Source organism: Chionomys nivalis, chromosome 1 (assembly GCF_950005125.1).
Source record: "Chionomys nivalis chromosome 1, mChiNiv1.1, whole genome shotgun sequence".
NCBI classification, from domain to species: Eukaryota; Metazoa; Chordata; class Mammalia; order Rodentia; family Cricetidae; genus Chionomys; species Chionomys nivalis.
The window spans coordinates 136,992,192-137,012,667 of NC_080086.1; the positions used below are offsets into that span (position 1 = coordinate 136,992,192).

Sequence of the window (20,476 nt, forward strand, 5' to 3'; positions counted from 1 at the left end):
GTAATTAGGGAGAGTAAACAGTAAACAGAGAAACAATGCTGTGGCATTTGTTCCTAAAGTCTGGCAGGAAGACAAGAAAACTGACTGATGAGCAGAAAGGTTAAATGAAAGTGTTTTCCAGTGAGGAAAAGATCTTCGGCTGCTTGGAGACACTAAAGCAAAATATCACTGGACATTTAGAGAGTATATTATGTAGACACAGCCATATATTTTATGACCACACCAAAGTATTCATCCATCTCAACCTCATTTTGTTACATTTAATTTAAATTTTTTTTTTTTTTTTTTTTGAGATAGGGTTTCTCTGTATAGCTTTGGAGCCTGTCCTGAACACACTCTGTAGACCAGGCTGGCTTCAAACTCACAGAGACCCACCTGACTCTACCTCCCAAGTGCTGGGATTAAAGGCAGGTGCCACCACCACTCAGCTCTAATTTAAAACTTTTACTTGCTTTGCACATGAACCTTCGAGTTTTTTGTTTTTTAATTTTTATCTTATGTGTATGAGTATTTGCCTACATGCATGCAGATGAAACAGGATGATTGCCATGAGTTTGAAGCCATCTTGGCCTACATAATGAGTTCCAGGCCAGCCTGAGAATATTATATGAGAATATTATAATAAACACCATCCACATACCATATATATATTATATATATAGTCATATCAAGATGCTACGTGCTAAACTTGCAGATAAAGATGCCTTCCAATCAAAGCTGTTCAAATTTAACATATAAAGTTAAAATTTAATCCTATCACGGGACACACCTTTAATCCCAGCAACTGAGGTGCAGAAGTAGGTCAATCCCTAAATTCAAGGTCAGTCTGTTCTATGGTGAGTTTCAGGTCAGTCAGAGTTAGATGGTAAAACCCTATCTTTAAAAAAAAAAACCGCCGGGCGGTGGTGGCGCACGCCTTTAATCCCAGCACTTGGGAGGCAGAGGCAGGTGGATCTCTGTGAGTTCGAGACCAGCCTGGTCTACAAGAGCTAGTTCCAGGACAGGCTCCAAAACCACAGAGAAACCCTGTCTCGAAAAACCAAAAAAAAAAAAAAACCTTGTATAAGGTAGTTAATATTGCTTCTTGCAGCTAGGCAGTAGCAGGTCAGCCTGGTCTACAGAGTGAGTTCCAGGACAGCCAGGGTTACATAAAGAAACCATGTCTCGAAAAACAAACAAAAACTTACTTCTTGCCATATGAAGTTTAACATATCCTAAACATGAAAATTCTACAGAACATACTACTTACTTCAAATGCTAAAACTAGGAAAACATTTTAAATGAAAGAACAGGAAACTTCATTTACTTACGAAAGTGAAGCTCTAGCCAAGTCATGTGGCATTAAGTCTTTATAGCTGGGAAAGAAACAAATAATTTAAACCAAAAGCCTAGAGTTTCAATAACCTTTTAAATTATTTTTGAAATACAGATTATCTAATATATACTGCTGAAAATGCAACCAATGCTACTGTCAAAGTCATTCTGTTGGCTCAAGTGAAGAAATAGTGTGACTTTGCTGTCATCTTAAAAAACCTGACAAGCCCTAAACACCTACAGAATTTTCTGGGTATCTGACTAAACAGATGTTCTAGCTGCGCATGGTGCTCAGACCCATAATCTCAGCACCTGGGAGGCCAAGGCTGGGGAATGCTCGCAAATTCTAGGCCAGTTCAGCTACAGCAGGAGACCCTGTCTCAAAAGTAACAAACAAAAATCCCAACCCCAAACATAAAGTATCATGTACATTAAAAAATTATATCCCATACTTTTATTATTCAGTATGGCATGTGTTAAATATTCTTTTTAAAACTAACCTTCTTTTGAGAGCTTTTTTGGTGGGCAGGGTATGACTACATTTTTTTATTTTGTAAAGCTCAAAAGGATACAAGGGGCATGTTTTAGTTGTTTTATGAAACTTTTTCCTTTGAAATAATCTGAGATTTACCAAAGAGCAAAAAGGACAGAGTTGAGTTCCTACACCCTCTACCCAGCTTCTTCAAGGTACTATTCACTAAGTCAATAACTTTGTGGCTCTCACTAGTTTCCTATGAACACCCTTTTCCTGCTCCAGAGTCTAACCCACAGGGCCATGTAGCTTCTAGTTGTTATGGCGGCTTAGCCACCTCTAAACTATGATAGTTCCCCACTTTTGACACCTGAGATCGGAGGCAAGGCACTGTTCTCATTGCTTCCTATTGGGATGTGTGGCATTAAAATTACTTATTATTGGTGATGTTAACTTGAGCATTTGGTTCACATGGTACCTGTCAGTTTTCTCCACTATAAGCTACTATTTTCCCTCCCTGCAAAAAGTCTGTTAGAGTCACTAACCCCAGCCTTCCTGCTCTTCCCTCCCTCCTCCTCCCTCCACATTACACATGAGGCTCTACACCTTGTTTAAGTCTTTTCTCTTTTTTAACATTTGGTGCTGTGTGCTCATACATTTGGGGAAGGCACAGAACAACTTGTAGGAGTCAGTTCTCCCCTTGTTTTCCAGGAACTGTACTTGTGTCATCAGATTTGGTAGCAAGCACCTTTACCCACTGAACCATCTCATTGGCTCCTTTTTTAAATTTTATTTTTATTTTAAGTGTATTGGTGTTTTGTCTGCATGTATGTCTGTGTTGGATTCCCTGGAACTGGAGTTAAACACAGTTGTGGGTGTTGGGAATTGAACCTGGGTCCTCTCAAAGGGCTCTTACCTCCTGAGCCATCTCTTCAGCCCCTATGCTTTTCCATTTAAAAGTAATATATCTCAGCCGGGCGGTGGTGGCGCACGCCTTTAATCCCAGCACTTGGGAGGCAGAGGCAGGCGGATCTCTGTGAGTTCGAGACCAGCCTGGTTTACAAGAGCTAGTTCCAGGACAGGCTCCAAAGCCACAGAGAAACCCTGTCTCGAAAAACCAAAAAAAAAAAAAAAAAAAGTAATATATCTCCAAGATGTCAAATTTTCCATATGAATACATAAGATAGGCCTTATTGTTTTTAAACTGGAGCCTAATATTCTCCAGTTTTTAATGTTAGTGACTGCCTGTGCAAAATAGAAATATTAACAAACTAACACAATCTAAACAAAACAGAACTAATTCCTGAACTTAATTAGCAGAATTCATTATCAGTTTTTGTGTAGAATGAATCTCATATTTAGAGAATAGAAAACCCTAAGAAAAACAGTTGATTGATTCTGAGAAATTATCAGGCTAGTCCAAAATACTTGGGGTTGAGCTACAAGCGGCATTTAGATCAGCTGTGTCAACTCAAAGCCTCATCATTTTCAGGACTAAAGTAGCAGGTTCTCAGAATTTTTACAGACCATCCTCAGCACTAACTGTGCCTACAGAAGCAATCAATGTTCCAGAAAAGAAAAGGACACCCTGTTGGAAAAGATGCTATCTGGATCTACACTGAACTTTCAATTAAGGCAATTTCAGGCTAATACCATGGCAAGCTAGTTTATAAAAAAGGATAAAACATCTTGCTATTATATACCGCACTGATTTGACTTGTTCTATACTGACTTTATACAAGTACTTTCCATATGGTTCCCCACTAATGGCATTATTACCTACAGAGACTACTTCAAACAGTTCCTTAAAAGAGAAACAACTACCATGATCATGTCATACTTACGAAGTGCCGGACAGCAGAAATGGAATGCGGACACCTTCCACCACCACTATATTCTTCATATTGGGTTTTGCTAAGGTCTTCTTTGACTTGGTCTGGACAGCTTTAAGATAAAGTTCAAAGAAATATTAATAGGCCAGGCAGTGGTGGCACACGCCTTTAATCCCAGCACTTGGGAGGCAGAGGCAGGTGGATCTCTGTGAGTTTGAGGCCAGCCTGGTCTACAAGAGCTAGTTCTAGGACAGGCTCCAAAGGCACAGAGAAACCCTATCTCGAAAAACCAAAAAAAAAAAAAACACAAAAAGAAATATTAATAAAATATCAAATCAGGGATAGGGAAGAAGCTCAAGTGGAACACTTGCCCAGATACACTTTGCTATGATTGCTCTCTTTCTCTCTTTCTGGTATTTGGGTCTATTTTTATGATGACCTTCTGGCTTTTATAATTTCCATTGAGAAGTTGGGTGTAATTCTGATAGGTCTGCCTTTGTCTCCTCTAAAAAGAGCTGTACTGTTTATAGTCTCTGCCAATGGGATAGTCAAACAAGGTCATAACTCTAAATCCAAGGCACAAACTGATCGTGTTCAGAGGGGGTATGCCAGGCCCACTGACAAATCAACAAAGTAGTTGACTAGTGTATATTAGCACCATTTTTTGTTTTGTTTGTTTTGTTTTTGCTACAATAAAATACTCGAGACTGGACATTAAGGAATCTAAACTAATTAAATGGTGCATACTGAGGTCCTGGTGAAGGTCTCCCTGGCTTTGTCATAACAAAGCTAAACATACCACAGCAAGGAAACAGGAAGAAAAATGGCTATGTGCAGAAGAGGACAAGCACTTGGGATGGACTCATTTTAAAACAGCCACTCTTGGACTATAGAGATGGCTCAGTAGTTAAGAGCACTGGCTGTTCTTCCAAAGGTCCTGAGTTCAATTCCCAGCAACCCACATGGTGGCTCAAAACTACCAGTAAGGAGATCTGGTGCCATCTTCTCGCCTGTAGGTATGTATCTATCTATACAGGCAGAACATTGCATACTAAGTAAATAAATAAATCTTAAAAAAAATGAAACAACAACAACAAAAAACCCAGCCACTCTCAAAGGTTGATACCATACTCATACCAATGACCAAATTACTTTCAAGTTCATTTAAAAAAAAACAAAAACAAAAACAGGGTACTGCTACATATCAAATTCATAATGTAGCTTAGGTTGGCCTCAAACTCTCAACATTACAACTACTTAAGCCTCCCCAGTACTGGGATTTCTTAAAGGTTCTAGCGCCTCTCAGTATTACCACAAGGAGCAAACTTCCAGCTCATGACCTTTGGTATGTACACTCAGACTCTATAAACCATAGCAATTAGCTAGTCGTGTTATCGGCAAACAAGAGATGAACTGTGCCAGGCCAGATCCTCCTTGGTAGGAATCCAAGCAAAGAAACATGGCAAAAAATACCCATTACAGAGGCCATGAAAAGAACTAGGGCAATGGTAAAAGTGACGTCATCTGTAAGCTAGCTGTGGGATAGCCACAAATCCTGGGAGCAAAGAAAAGAACAAAAGAGTAAAAAGAAGAAAGACATACATAGATAAGAGGAAAGGCTGGGGAAAGGGCACATCACAGGGTGACGTGAGAGGAACACCTGGCCATGAGCAGCATGTGTGCTTCCTGACACCTTTCTACTTTCAGTACACACAAACCCTCTCAAACCCACGATAACAAGACAGCTTTGTAACTTCCTACAGAGAGGGGCAAAGAAGGTATGATCAGAAAATAAGCTTAGGAGACAGTAGAAGAATCAAAGAATATGATGGGACTGGAAGGTAGAGGACAGAAATCAAAGGGAATATAGAATGATGTTTCCATCTTCAAGAAAAATGAGAGGCCGGGCGGTGGTGGCGCACGCCTTTAATCCCAGCACTTGGGAGGCAGAGGCAGGTGGATCTCTGTGAGTTCGAGACCAGCCTGGTCTACAAGAGCTAGTTCCAGGACAGGCTCCAAAACCACAGAGAAACCCTGTCTCGAAAAACAAAAAACAAAAACAAAAAAAAAAAAAAAAAAAAAAAAATGAGAAATAAAGGGCTGGAGAGATGGCTCAATGGTTAAAAGCACTGACTGCTCTTCCAGAGGTCCTGAGTTCAATTCCCAGCAACCACATGGTGGCTCACAACCATCTGTAATCAGATCTGGTGCCCTCTTATGGCCTACAGGCATACATGCAGACAGAACACAGTATACATAATAAATAAATAAATCTTTAAAAAAAAGAAAATGAAAACTAAGAAATAAAAACAGTACACCAAATCTGTAGATTACTTGTGACTGACCTTATAAAAAGGTATTTTGAGGAAAAGTTGGATGACACATTACTATGTAAGGGTGTTTTTTTTTTTTAAAGTAGCTTGTTTCTTTTATGCATCTCCAAAAAGATTAAAATTATTATTTTTCTAATTTCTTGCTCAGCTTGAATAATTCTCAACCTTCATAATGTTGTAACCCTTTAATATAGTTCCTCATGTTGTAGTAATCCCCAATCATAAATTTCTGCTGTTATTTCATAAATATAATTTTGCTGCTGTTATGGATCATAATATAAGAATCAGTGCTTTTCAGTGATCTTAGGATCCCTGTGAAAGGGTCATTCAAATGCCCAAAAGAGTTGTAACCCATAGGTTGAGAACCACTGCTCTACTTGATTGTCATAAGGTATCATCTACTATTGTTTTAAATGGACAGGTTGAGCAAGCCCCCAGTCCCTTGCTCACTTCTAGTATCTCACCTTTATTCGAGTACTCTCTCATTTGCTTACCCCCATTTCATTCAATTCTTCCATGTATCTTGGGCTTACCTCACATTCTATCTGAATAAAGCTTTCTCTAATAATTAGCTACCTATAGTTCTGCCTTTGAACAACTTCTTTCTTCTTCTTCTTCTTCTTCTTATTATTATTATTATTATTATTATTATTATTATTCTTTGAACAACTTCCTTCTTTCTTCTTTCTTCTTCTTCTTCGAACAACCTCCTCCTCCTCCTCCTCCTCCTTCTTCTTCTTTTGGTTTTTCGAGACAGGGTTTCTCTGTAGCTTTGGAGCCTGTCCTGGAACTAGCTCTTGTAGACCAGGCTGGTCTATTTGAAAAATAGTACTGCTATTGCATTATATAATAGTCACCAAAAGAACTCCCACTGTTTTATGTGCACACTGGCTCCTAACCACATAAAAAAATTCTCAAACATAATTAATACAGCTCCTTTACATATATTCAAAATGCGTGTGTGTTAAGGGTAGACAATAACAATGAACCCAAAAATCTCAACTGAGTATAAAAACACATTCCTGGTCTGCAAAACTTTATTTGCAAATGTGCAAGCTAGACTATGTAACTTGAAAATCTAGAATTCAAATGCTAATCAATATATATTCTATACTCTATACACAATTAAAATCAAAGATTAAAAGATGTGTCATGCCTGAGAGAAAACAATTAATAAATGGGACCTCCTGAAACTGAAAAGCTTCTGTAAAGCAAAGGACACGGGCAACAAGACAAAACAACAGCCTACAGAATGGGAAAAGATCTTCACCAACCCCACATCAGACAGAGGTCTGATCTCCAAAATATACAAAGAACTCAAGAAATTGGTCATCAAAAGAACACATAATCCAATAAAAAAAATGGAGTACAGATCTAAACAGAGAACTCTCAACAAAGGAATCTAAAATGGCTGAAAGACACTTAAGGAAATGCTCAATATCCTTAGTCATCAGAGAAATGTAAATCAAAACAACTCTGAGATTCCATCCTACACCTGAAAGAATGGCCAAGATCAAAAACACTGATGATAATTTATGCTGGAGAGGTTGTGGGGTAAAGGGAACACTTCTGCATTGCTGGTGGGAATGCAAGCTGGTACAGCCCCTTTGGTTATCAGTATGATGACTTCTCAGAAAATTAGGAAACAACCTTCCTCAAGACCCAGCAATACCACTTTTGGGTATATATCCAAAGGATGCTCAATCATGCCACAAGGATATGTGCTCAACTATGTTCATAGCAGCTTTGTTTGTCATAGCCAGAACCTAGAGACAACCTAAATGCCCCTCGATCGACGAATGGATAAGGAAAATGTGGTACATTTACACAATGGAGTACTACACAGCAGAAAAAAATAGCGACATCTTGAAATTTGCAGGCAAATGCATGGAGCTAGAAAACATCATTTTGAGTGAGGTAACCCAGACCCAGAAAGATCATTATCATATGTACTCACTCATAAGTGGCTTTTAAACATAAAGCAAAGAAAACCAGCCTATAAACCACAATCCCAGAGAACCTGGACAACAATGAAGACCCTAAGAAAGAGATACATAGACCTAATCTACATAGGAAGTAGAAAAAGACAAGATTTCCTGAGTAAATTGGAAGCATGGGGACCTTGTGAGAGGGTTGAAGGGAAGGGGGGCAAGGAGGGAACCAGGGAATAATGTAGAGCTCAATAAAAATTAATTAAAAAAAAATAAAAAAGATGTGTCATACTTTACATAACTGCTATCTGTATGGGAGAAAAACAGGAACATAGACAGAGAAACAAAAAAATAATCATCAAATCAGTCAAAATTCCCACTAGACACGGTTCATGAGATGACAGGACACCAATACATCCTGTAGTCATTTGCTCACACTTCTTCCAGCAGTAATACTCAAACGAGTTAAGAGGAATTATATAGTTATAACTATTGTAACCTAAAACCTGCTTGGCACAGGCACATGGCCCTTCCCTATCCTAAAACCAGCCAGTCACATTCCTTTGCTTATCAGTGCCTTTTTGTGCCATTATCATCAGCAGCATTAACACAAACCACTTATAAAATACTGTTTGACACTGGGGACATAAGTCTCAAGACTTTCAGAGCTTATAACATAGGAAGAAAAGAAAAACACCAAAAAAACGGCTACCAGATAACAGAGACTAGTCTAAATGACTGAAAAATGATTTCTCTGTTGTCATCAGAATGACCTTTTACTACTTGGCAAGGAGTCAGGTCTGCGTGGGTGATTATGCAAAGCAAAAGCCTGAGTGAACAGTTAAATCAGGGGAAAGGTGACACAAGTCAGAAAGGAACTATCCTTTATTATTCTTTGTGGAGACAATAGAAATCTAAATTCTGGTTAGAATTTAGAGGCTCTAGGACATAAGTTCTCTAGCTGAGATTAGGCAACAGATGTCTAAGAATACTGTGGGAAGATAATACCACCATGAACATACTGACTTTAGTTGATGAAGGGCATTTTGGCTGTGTGCTGTTGTAGCTGCTATGGTGATGGTGGGTTGAGTACAGTGTGCTAGGCAAGCGCTCCACCATTAATCTGTATCTTCAGTCCAAATCTGCTTTGATTTTGTCCCTTTTCCCTTAGTACAGGATGGGGATTGAACCAGGGTCTTGAATATCCTACGTAGGAATTCTACCACTATATTCCCAGTACTTAAAGAACTTAGAGATATATTCATACCTATATAGTAAGGCTGGCAACCATTTTTTTTAAGAGAAGGAAACTATAAAACATAGAGATGTCATTTGGCCACAGTAGCCGAAAAGATACCATGCTGAAACAGAGTACATGTCCTGATCCTAGATGGCACTTTTTCTATAAAACCATTGCACAAATAATATATTTTATATTACATATAAAATAAATCTAAAATCAGAAAAAAGTCAACAGAAAGCCCAGACAAGGAGAAAAAAATGTTGACAATCTGTCAGGAAATGTTTACACCACACAGTGATTTTCAACAGTGAAGAAGCCTAATTCATTGGGTTTCATTGAGGAGCTACATAACACCATCAAATCAATGAATTTCCCTACTCTTTCATTCCATGATAGCTAAACATCTTCCTTTATTAACTAGTTTTCCCATTCACCCCTATTTCAGAAACAAGTCCTCTTGTATATAAGATAATAAGATATTTAATAGAGAAGTCTACCACTAACTACAATTGTAAAAGTTAACATGGGGCTCCACAATGATTTCAGGACAGTGTGTAAGCTTATCTTTTCCAGGACTGATAGCCAGGGCTACATACACTGACCCACCAAGTTTATAGGACCTTCATGACTCTATGAGTGCCAAAGGCCAGGAAGCAGTCTTCTTTTATCATCTTAAGCCCAAAATAATGTTACTGATTGACTATACATATTTTTATTTGAAGGTAATAATGATATGCTGATCATAAAAGGGGAAGAATTAGTTTTTTTTACTCAGAATTCACAAATACAGAATTTTAACATTTAAAATTAAATAGAGAAGTATTTGTTTGAAAATTACTGTACCTGGGGCTGATCGTAGCTGGGAAGAACAGCTCAGAGGTCTTACAGCTAGGAAACAAAGTGTGTATCATTTAATAACTATGCACAATGTTTATAAGTCTACACTTAAAAAAGAAAAATTGAACTTACAAAATCTGAGGGCCCATTGTGATGTAGTAGAAATGTTTTTAAAAGTGGAAGTCAAGATGGTAGACATTCTGAAACCTACAAAGAAAAGAACAAATTATGTCTTGAATTACTTCAGCAATCTGTAGTGTACACAGTCTACGAAATCTGATAAACTCATTCACAGCCACCATAAAATACCATTATCAATTATTCTTTTCTAGCAATATTATAACTCTACTGGCACAGCTTTTCCATTGTACAAACAACTATTCTAAGCATGAGTCATCTATTCTTCACAATGAATGGTATATCCATACTAAGAGATTAGGAAACCTGGCAGTGGTGGCGCACGCCTTTAATCCCAGCACAGAGGCAGAGGCAGGCAGATCTCTGTGAGTTTAAGGCCAGCCTGGTCTACAAGAGTTACTCCCAGGACAGGTTCCAAAGTTATAGAGAAACATTGTCTGTAATAGAAAAAGATTAGAATAATAGCAAATAGGGAACTAGTTAAGTAAGTCATACAATAGCAACCAGGGAACTACTGTATTATATACAATCAGCCATAAAAGATAAGAAAATAGGAGCTGGTGAGATGGTTAAAAGGTTAAGAACACTTGCTATTCTTCCAGAGGATACAGGTTTGATTCCCAGAACCTTCATGGCAGCTTACAGCAGCCTGTAATTCCAGTCCTAGGACACCCAACATTCTCTTTTGGCTTCTGTGGGCACCAGGCACATAGCGTTGCATAGACAAACATGTAGGCAAAAAAGCCATATACATAAAAATAAGTTTTTTTATGCTACCACCCATTAAAAGAGGAAAAATATTTGTATTTCCTTGAATCATAATAAAATACCCCTAGGGTACAATGTTAAAAACAACTGTTAGGCAGGGCATGGTGGCACATGTCTTTAATCCTGGCACTCAGGAGGCAGTGCAGGTAGATTTCTAGAAATTTGAGGGCAGTCTGGTCTACACAGTGAGTTCCAAGTCAGCCAAGGTTACATAGTGAGATCCTATCACAAAAACAAACAAATGAAAAAAGAAATAATTGTTAGGATGGAGCTAGAGAGATGGCTCATCTGTTAAGAGCACTTGATTACTAAAACCTACACCATGGCTCACAACCATCCATTATCTCCAGTTCTAGATCTGACCCACTCTTCTGACCTCCATGGGCAACGGGCACACATATGGAGTGCATACATAAACACAAGCAAAACACATAAATAAAACCAAAAAAAAAAAAAGAAAGAAAGAAAATTAAAATAATTGTTAGGGCTGGTGAGATGGCTTAGCCTGTTGTCAAGCATGAGGACCTGAGTTTGTCCTCAGGACTGGTATGATAGGAGGAGAGGACCAACTCCTACAGGGAGCAGAGGAGGCCCTAAAATGAATGTGTATCATTGACATTGACACAGCCATGCTAAAGGCTCTGATGCCTGAGCCCCACAAGAGTTACAAAGCCTGCCCTGGGAAGGCTCAGAGGGACGGCAAAGCTTTCCTTGGGACAGGTTGTGGGAAGGAATCCAAGTGTAATGAAGAAACCAAAATACACAAAAACTAGCAACCGCAGCTCCCTCCGCCTCCTGGAGGTTCACAGCCTGAGACGATTTTCCAAAAGACACCTCCTACAAACACCTCTTACCAAAGAAAGCTAGCTCCTCCCCCTGTGCTGTATATAATATGGTGATGTTCCAGTTCTAGTGGTAGATGTCACTTCAGAGGTTTGCACACCCCATCTGACTCCAGTTTTTCTGTACATGTCTGCCATTTCCTCAGTGATTGTCCTCACTGTCCCTAGACAGAGTTCTAGGTCCCAAGTGGCATACAGGTTCCGGGACCACAGCAAACTTCCTACAAGAAGTCTTCTGATCTCCATATGAGTGCCATGGGCCTCCCTCCCAGATAAATGTTAATAAAATAAATAATTGTTAGCTGGGGGAGGTGAGCATATACTATAGCACACATGTAGAGGTCACTGACAACCTGTGGGAGTTAAAGCTTTCCTTCTACCAAGAGGTTCCATGATTCAAGTCAGGTTCTCTGGCTTGATGGCAGGAGCTTTTACCCATGGAATCACCTCACTGACCCAATGTCTTAATTTTTAAACGTATTTTTACTTAAAAAGTAAATAAGAAACTTAAGGTTTATGAGGATACTGCAGTGGCCAGCCTCCAAGCTGACCCTAGCATCTTTTCTCTCAGTTTTTTTTGTTTTGTTTTGTTTTTTTGTTTTTCGAGACAGGGTTTCTCTGTGGTTTTGGAACCTGTCCTGGAACTAGCTCTTGTAGACCAGGCTGGTCTCGAACTCACAGAGATCCGCCTGCCTCTGCCTCCCAAGTGCTGGGATTAAAGGCGTGCGCCACCACCGCCCGGCTTTTTCTCTCAGTTTTTGTACTCTTGGTCTGGCTGCCTTCCACACTGCACTGCTCTGTCAGAAGAGATGGCATGGCTTCTGAAATCAAGCTGTGAAAAAGATCGCAGTTTCTGTCTAAATATCTCAGATACTCTGTGGAAAGCCAGCTGGAAAGTCACTGCCAACAGCCATGTGAGTGAGCTCAGAAGCTGATCTTCTGGCACGGGAAAGCCTTCAGATGACTACCACCTGCCCAACATGCTGACGACAACCTCCTAAAACTCCAAAGTCACAACAACCTTGCCAAGTAGCCCAGATTCTTGACCCTCAGAAATTGTATGACAACATCTTATAACAGGCATACCTAAAGATATAAGAATTTATAATTTGATATATAATGTAGGGTTTAAAGCAAATGGAGGAAAGATGACTTGATCAATCAATTTGCTGGGAAATGACTAATTGCTTGGGAAAAATAAGGTCTATTGTTCACACTATAAGTATAAAAAATGCCATGTAGATAAAAGATCTAAAAACATTTAAAAATATAAAAATACCAGAGTCGGGAAAGATGGCACACACTTTTATTTAATCCCAGCACTTTGAGTAGACACAGGCAGATATCTATGATTTTGAAGTCAGTCTGGTCTACATAGTAAGTTCAATACTAGTCAGAGGTACACAGTGAGAGCCTGTCTCACAACAAAAAGATGAGAGGATATGGGTGTGCATGTGTGTATACATGGAAGTGAAGGTTAGAGGTCAATCACTTCTACACCTTACTTTTTGAGATAAGGCCTCTCATTAAAGCTGGGAATCAAACCTGGGACTTCTTGAAGAATAGCCAGTGCTTTTAAAACGGAGCTATTTCTTTAGTCCCCTAGAAAAATTACCATAGTACTATTGAAAGACTGGGATAAATCTAGACACCTCTAGCAGAAAAAATAGAGCCAAAAATCTAGCAGAAAAAATAGAGTCAGTTTATTGGTTGTCCGGATGGATAGCAATCCCTATATTCTCTTCTCTCCACTAGTGCTAGGATTACAGACCCACAAAGCTACATGTCCAGCTTCTTTTTTTAAAAAAAAATATTTATTTATTTATTTATTTATTATGTATACAATATTCTGTCTGTGTGTATGTCTGCAGGCCAGAAGAAGGCACCAGACCTCATTACAGATGGTTGTGAGCCACCACGTGGTTGCCGGGAATTGAACTTAGGACCTTTGGAAGAGCAGGCAATGCTCTTAACCACTGAGCCATCTCTCCAGCCCATGTCCAGCTTCTTTTAACTCAGCATATGGAGACTCAGTTTTCATACTTGCACAGCAAACATTTCACCGATTAGACAAGGCCACCTCCCATTAGATGAGTAAGATCTAGAAGCCATAAATTAATCGTTAACTTATCTGATTACTAAAATATTTTAAACCTACACACAATTTTAAAAAAACTAAAATTGAGTTAAAAAGCAAAGAATACATTTAGAGAAAATATGGTTAATATAATCTATAAAGAGCCTGTTTCAAATTAAAAGTGAAAAATCTGCAATTTTTAATCTATATTTTGTTCTAGAGTGCATTTCCCCACTATGTAGCTGTCAGTGAAGTCTACAAGGGATTGACCCAATCAGAGTAATCTTAATGTCTGCAGAGATTAAAGGCTCAGATGGCCAACCCCTACAGCACCTTGCCTTGACCACGGGTACTGATGTTTAGTTAGTCTAATACTCAAGTTTTCTGACTGCAGTTCTAAAACACAAATCATTCCTTTGGCTGTAGTTTTACAAATATTAACAGTGCTACCTAAGGACAAAGTTGATATCAAAGGAAGACAGAACTGAAAATTTTATGAAAAACAAAACAAAAAACAGTCCTAGTCATATTCTATCTGAAACCCACCCACTGATGGTCCAGGAGATAATGAATCCCCAAATTTAATAAAATTTTCTATTATGTGCAACTGAACAGGTTCCTATCTGATATGCAGACCACAAGCAAAAAATGAACAAATAAGCAGTTCCCATAAGAAAGTAAAATGCCAGGGCCTTAGAGTACAGCTGAATGCCAGAGCACTTGTCTATTACATACCCTGTGTTTGATCCCCAGCATCAATCAGTCAAATTAAAATAATCACACTAACAAAAAAATCCTTATTTTTATATGTGTTTGTATTTCTGTGAGTGTAAGCCACATATGTATGGGTGCCCATGGAAGATAGAAGAAGGTATTCAATTGATTCAAGAGGTGGTTTTGAGCTGCCTGTCATGGGTCCTGGGAATTGAAGTTGGATCCTCTGCCAAGTGCAGCAAGTGTCCTTAACTGCTTAGCCGCTCTCCAGCCCCCGAAAATACCTTTTAAAAAAATTGTTTTAAAGCAATCCAGTAGCTAAATTCCATATCCATCATGGGGGAGTGGGAGATACATAAAAACTAGCCACAATGCTTGTTAGAGTATTACTTATAGTTGGAACTATTCTAAATGGGAATCAATAGAAATAGTTACATCATAAATATATCATGACTATTCAGCAGGTTGGGAAAAAATGAAAAGATATGCATGTATGTATTGACATGAAAAGATGTTCATAATAGGTATTAAATAAAAACGCTTTAATCCCAGCACTCAAGAGGTAGAGGCAGTTAGATCTCTTTAAGTTTGAGGCCAGTATGGTCTAAATAGTGAGTTCCAGGACAGTCAGAACTACCTAACAGAGAGACTGTCAAAAAACAAGACAAACAAACAAACAAACAAAAAAAACCAGAAAGCTCCCTTCTTTCTTTCCATAACCATTTCAGCCATTTCTTGTTTCCTCTCTTGCAGAATGATCAGCTAACTAGTGAGTGCTTTTTCTGTTTTGAATACTGGGCTTGCCACAAAAAAGAAATTTCATATAATCTTTCTGAGCCAGTCAAGTCACCGAAAGTGCAAATGAACGAAACGTGGGGGTAGTGGGTACTAAACAAAATAGTGCAACGCACCGGAAGCTGACTTTACTTTCTTTTGAAACAAATCCGTTTATTTCAGCACCATCTTTCCAGCACCAAAAACAAACGAAATACCCAAGCTAGGCGACATGAAAAGCTGAGCGCTCAATTAGAAGTAGACTAGGGCTCTCTAGTCTAGTTCTGCCACCTGTGGCTACCAGTTAACACACTCTGTTCCAACGGCTGCGGCTACTTTGGTGAGGATGCCCAGATGCCCGCCGAGACGTCTCCCCTTCTGGGCTAGAAAACGCCCGTGAACTCTGGATCACTAAGCAGGTGGGAGGATTGTCTCGCCTCCTTCCACACCCGAGGCCCGCACTTAACGACACGTTCTCAATCGCAACAGCCGTGGGACTGCCTCGACAGGTAAAGCAGGGGAAACGACAACGCTCTGACACACGAAAACAGTCCGTGAACCCGAAGTGGAGAAGGGCGACACCCCTGCTGCGAGCTACGGGGAGAACGCGACCGGCCGCCCGCCTGGAGGTGGTTGGCACTGGAGGCCTGGACTCCGCAGCCTGTCCCGCTCTCGGGACTTCGACCCTCACGGGAAAGGGAAGGGGCCCCCGGAGACAGGAGTCGGGAGGGAAGTGGGACCTGCCTGCTGGAAAGTCAGAAGAAAGCCGAATCGCGCGCCGCCGCACCTCAGAGACCGCGAAGGTTGCCGCTCCCAAGAAGGTCTAGCCCAGAATGACAACCGCCCGCCCTCACCGAGGGGCGGCTCCCGTTCCGCAAGGACCCCTATCGCCCCGCCCGGGGTCACCGCGGAATTTGCAGGCTGCTCGCTGAGCGCCTGACTAGAAAGTCGGACACTCCGCCCCCCCTCCTCGAGGTCCTTGGTCTTCCTTCAGAGAAATCATCCTTTCGGCCCGATTAGTTGGGAGCAAGAGGGAGGGTGAGAGGCCCGGCAACTACTCAGAGTCTGCGTTTTAGTAAGGCAGTACATCGGGCGCCCTGTCGGACAGACTGAGAAAAGAAAAGTCCTCGGCTTCATTGCGCCCCGCTAGAAGAGCTTTCTACTTTCGTCCTCTTCTGCTCAAGATGGTGGCGTCCCGGGCAATTGGCAGTCTCAGTCGCTTCTCTGCCTTCAGGATCCTCCGCTCCAGAGGTGAGCCTGGCTGGGGGCTCGGGAGAGTGCCGGAGTGCCTGCCGGAACCGAGGCGGCGGTCACCAGCCTCACTGTCTCCTTCCCACCCTTTCCCCTGGACTCCGGGAAACGGGGGTTACTGTCCAGGGACCCCATTTCCTGTGCCCTTGGGAAGGGACTGTCACTTCCTCTCACCCTTTTGTGGCGGTGTCAGGCTCTCCCTAACTTTCCTGACTCGATCCCCTTAGTCTGGCATTTTGCGCAGGTCTCTCTGCTGCAGCCCTGCGCTCACGCCCCTCTTGTTTCCTTTAATGATTATGGTCTTGGCTCTGACCCTGTTAGGTCGGGAGGATTGAGACCCATTCTTTCGCATCTTTGAGGCTCTGCCGCACCTTGGTCACTTTAAGAGATCTGTCAAGCTTCTAGGTAGTCTTACAGATCACTGCCACTCCTGATCTCTATCGTCAAAACCATTTTTGGAGAGAGCTCAACTCTCGCACTTCCAATAATCCTGGCGTGAATGTATAGAAGACTGAAAGCAGAGGTTCTCCAACTCAGGGAAAGGAAGATTTTTAAAATACTAGAAAAACTTGATTTTTTGAGGAACGAAATTGTTAGATTATTTTCTAATCTTGTTTCTGCCGATGCGCAGTCAGGCTCTATGAACTTGCATTCTTCCTCTTCAGACTGGTAGTGAAAGGGTTAAAGGGGTGGCGGTAGAAAACAGCCTGTCCGGCGTCCCAAATCTTTAATGGCTAATGTAAGTTTAATTTATTGCATATCATACTTGATACCGGTTACTTTGAGACTTTCATTTGTAATATGAATTCGCTTTAATTTACTTTTATCTTACCTCCCGAGACATTTAATTAAGTGAATTAATTGAGTCTTTTTCTATTTTTTTTTTAATTACCACAGATCAATTGTGTGTAAACAGTCTAAATCACCACATTACCAAAAGAAAAGTGAAATGGGGGCTGGGCGTGGTGGTTCTCACCTTTAATCTCAGGTGGAATTTTGAGTTTGTGGCCTACCTGGTCTACATGGTGAGTTCCAGGCCAGTCAGGGCTACATAGTGAGATCCTGTCCTAAAAAAAAAAAAAAAAAAAAAAAGAAATGATGTTAAGGTTGAGGAAGGAATTAGGAAAAAAAAGCGTCTGTTATCTTTCTGCTTGTTATTTTTCTGTTATGTTATCTCTATGTTTTCTTGTGGCCACATTTCCTTACAGTTTATATTTTCCCTTTAACTCATTTATAACAGTTTTAGGAAAAGCATCATATATGCTCCTCCATTTGTTGTAAGGTATTTTTATGGATTGTCAGCTGCTACAACACTGGAGTGGTGATGGGGTCACATGTTTTCTAGTTACTAGGTAGCTGTGTGACTTTGGCCAAGTGCTTTAATCTAAATGGGCTTTCTCATCTGTAAAATGAATGAGAGTGATTTCTTTTCTTTGGCAGGAGAAGTAATTTGATGGAGCAATTAAAGGCTTTAAGTATAGACTCTGACTTCTGGGTTAAATCTGTCTTCTACCTTTGGGTGACCTTGGGAATTAATTTCAGTATCTTTTTCTCATTGGTAAAATAGAGTCAATTACATGTTAAGTCTAAAGAAGTTGCATTAGGTATGAAACAGCTTATCATGGGAATAAGTTCTCAATAAATGTTATTGACTTTTTAGCCCTAAGAAGTAATGGTTGCATGTAGCTGAGAATTTTTAAAGCAATCTATCCATTTTACGTAGGTGATGAAAAGCTGACAGCCGGATTTTCCTATACTTCTACACAGAAACATGTTAATTTGTAAACTGTATTATGTTTTCGTTAAGAAAGTCTAGTCAGTTATAGCTACAACTTATTTTAATAGCAACTTATACACTTTGAAAAAATATGTAGGAAAATCAATTTAAAATTAGCTGCCCACCTGATTTACTATTTAGAGTCTAGACTTTAGTAGTCCTTGACCCTGAGAGTGTGTGTGGGCGTTGCCAAATGCCCAATGAACTGTGGCGTTACCTGGAAAAAACATAAGCCTTCTATGATAGTTTTAGAACATTCCTGCTGTATAGTACCATCATTCTAGTATGATTATCAAATAAAAAACTCGCAAGTTGACCTTCATATCTAATTTCTACTCCTCCTAATTCCCAAGTATGTAAGTGAGAAGAATTTTACGGGAAACGAAAGGCAGTTAGTAGGTATTTGGTGTTTTTCAGTCTGCCTCTCACTATTCGATCAATCCCATCCCTTGTCCTGGAGTTGGATTTTGGAAAAGCTATTAACTGTCATAAACTAAAGTAACATTTTCAAAGTTGGGTCAGCACAGTCCAACTTTTCCCACTGATTATAGTGTGATCTCGTAGCTATTTTCTTACATATGAAGATGATTAAAAAGTAGGACAAAGGTTTCACTCTTGCTGGCACTGAAAAATGTAGGCTAAAGTTCACTCAGTGGCAGCTTCGCTGTTAGGCGTGGGGTGAGGCTGGATTCCAGAAGCAGAGTGACCCTGTACTTCGGCTTGATTACATTGACTGTGGTTAGGAAGTTTGGTTTTTTTTTTTTTTTTTATGTTTGTGCATTTAGTGTTCTTTCTCTTTGCTTTTGTCTCTGTTGATTTAGGAGGTTTTGTGTAACTATGTGGAAGTGTGTTTACCCCGAAGAGAGGTTAGTTGGCAAGATTTAAATGGCCTAAACAAGGCTAATGAACACCAACTTATTTATTTGCTTATTTAATTTTTTTTTTAGTTTTGTTTTAGAGACTAGATCTCACTGGGTAGATCTGGCTGGCCTGGAACTCCTAGTCCCCTTGGGCTACTCCTAGAGTGGTGGAGGGCTGGTGAAGGACGTGCCTCACGAAGCTTAGTGCTGAGGGTTATTGAATCCAGGGAGCACGCTAGAGAAGTACCACTGAGTTACTTCTAGTTCCCAAGGCCATCTTAACTGACAGTAGATATTTCAATAGTTTTTGAGGAAGGCTAACTGTGTTCTGGTTGGCTATGATCAATTTTGTCTAGCTTAGTATGTAATTCCCATCCTCCTGCCTTAGAGTGTAGGGAGTCCACTTGTCTTGCTGCTAAGGATTTTCTGTTCAGTGTTCCTATTAAATTTCACTTCGAGCAATCCTAGACCTGACTTTCATCAGTCTCATGACCCCTCCCACCTGTAGCAGTGGGTTCTCGTACTCCAGGACTAGGTTTTTGGGTAGCAATGATTATGATTGGATCTTTTGAGTACAAGCACACAAGAGAGGCCCAGTGGAGGGTCCTTCAATCAGATTCTAGGTAGAAGACAAGAGATATAAGGGGAATTTTGGACAAACACTAAATTTGTTTGAGACATTGATCTATAGCTTCTCCATCATAAAGGCTTGATCCTACTCTATTGCAAGCAAGCCCTAGATGACAAGCAGATTGTTCAAGAGTAGCTCAGAGGCAACATCCCCCAAATACAGCTTACATGCTTCTTCAAAATACCCTTCCTTTTCTTCTTCATCATGGTTCAAACCATCTCTTCTACACGCCTCTTTAATACTTCACTCCTTTCTCCACATCATCCCAAACTTGCTCAACTATCCTAGGAAAGCTATCTCTTTCTTTAGTTCAAAAAATGAAAGTAAATCATCATTTACTCGACTAGGTGTTACACACTCAAGCACCAGCATTCAGCAAAAGGCAGATGCCTTGAAACAGTGGTTCTTCACCTGGGGGTCAAGACCCCTCTGGGGGGAGTCACATATCAGATATCTAGTATATTAGAATTTTAAATTATGACTCATAATAGTAGCAAAACAGTTATGAAGTAGCAACAAAAGTAATTTTATGGGACTGGAGAGATGGCTCAGAGGTTAAGAGCACTGACTGCTCTTCCAGAGGTCCTGAGCTCAAGTCCCAGCAACCACATGGTGGCTCACAGCCATCTGTAATGAGATTTGGTACCCTCTTCTGGCCAGCAAGGATACAAACAGACAGAAC

The 20,476-nt window shown here is 40.2% G+C and overlaps 2 protein-coding genes across 3 annotated transcripts in view; one reads left to right on the plus strand and one right to left on the minus strand.

The window, feature by feature from the left end:
• Hadhb (hydroxyacyl-CoA dehydrogenase trifunctional multienzyme complex subunit beta) overlaps positions 1 to 16,144 on the minus strand; it is a 38,997-nt gene extending 22,853 nt beyond the window's left edge. The window contains exons 1-5 of one of the 2 annotated variants that reach the window (XM_057768525.1): positions 16,063 to 16,144; positions 10,095 to 10,169; positions 9,969 to 10,013; positions 3,631 to 3,730; positions 1,311 to 1,355 (exon numbers count right to left, since the gene is read on the minus strand). In XM_057768525.1, the coding sequence (XP_057624508.1) occupies positions 1,311 to 1,355; positions 3,631 to 3,730; positions 9,969 to 10,013; positions 10,095 to 10,161 (257 nt within the window). In that variant the 5' untranslated portion in view covers positions 10,162 to 10,169; positions 16,063 to 16,144. Of the gene's footprint in view, positions 1 to 1,310; positions 1,356 to 3,630; positions 3,731 to 9,968; positions 10,014 to 10,094; positions 10,170 to 16,019 lie in introns of both variants that reach the window. The other variant, XM_057768519.1, reaches the window with a different exon arrangement.
• Positions 16,145 to 16,231: 87 nt separating this feature from the next.
• Hadha (hydroxyacyl-CoA dehydrogenase trifunctional multienzyme complex subunit alpha) overlaps positions 16,232 to 20,476 on the plus strand; it is a 35,059-nt gene continuing 30,814 nt past the window's right edge. Inside the window, exon 1 of the mRNA XM_057768505.1 lies at positions 16,232 to 16,526. Coding sequence (XP_057624488.1) covers positions 16,460 to 16,526 — 67 coding nt within the window. The 5' untranslated portion in view covers positions 16,232 to 16,459. The remainder of the gene's footprint in view (positions 16,527 to 20,476) is intronic.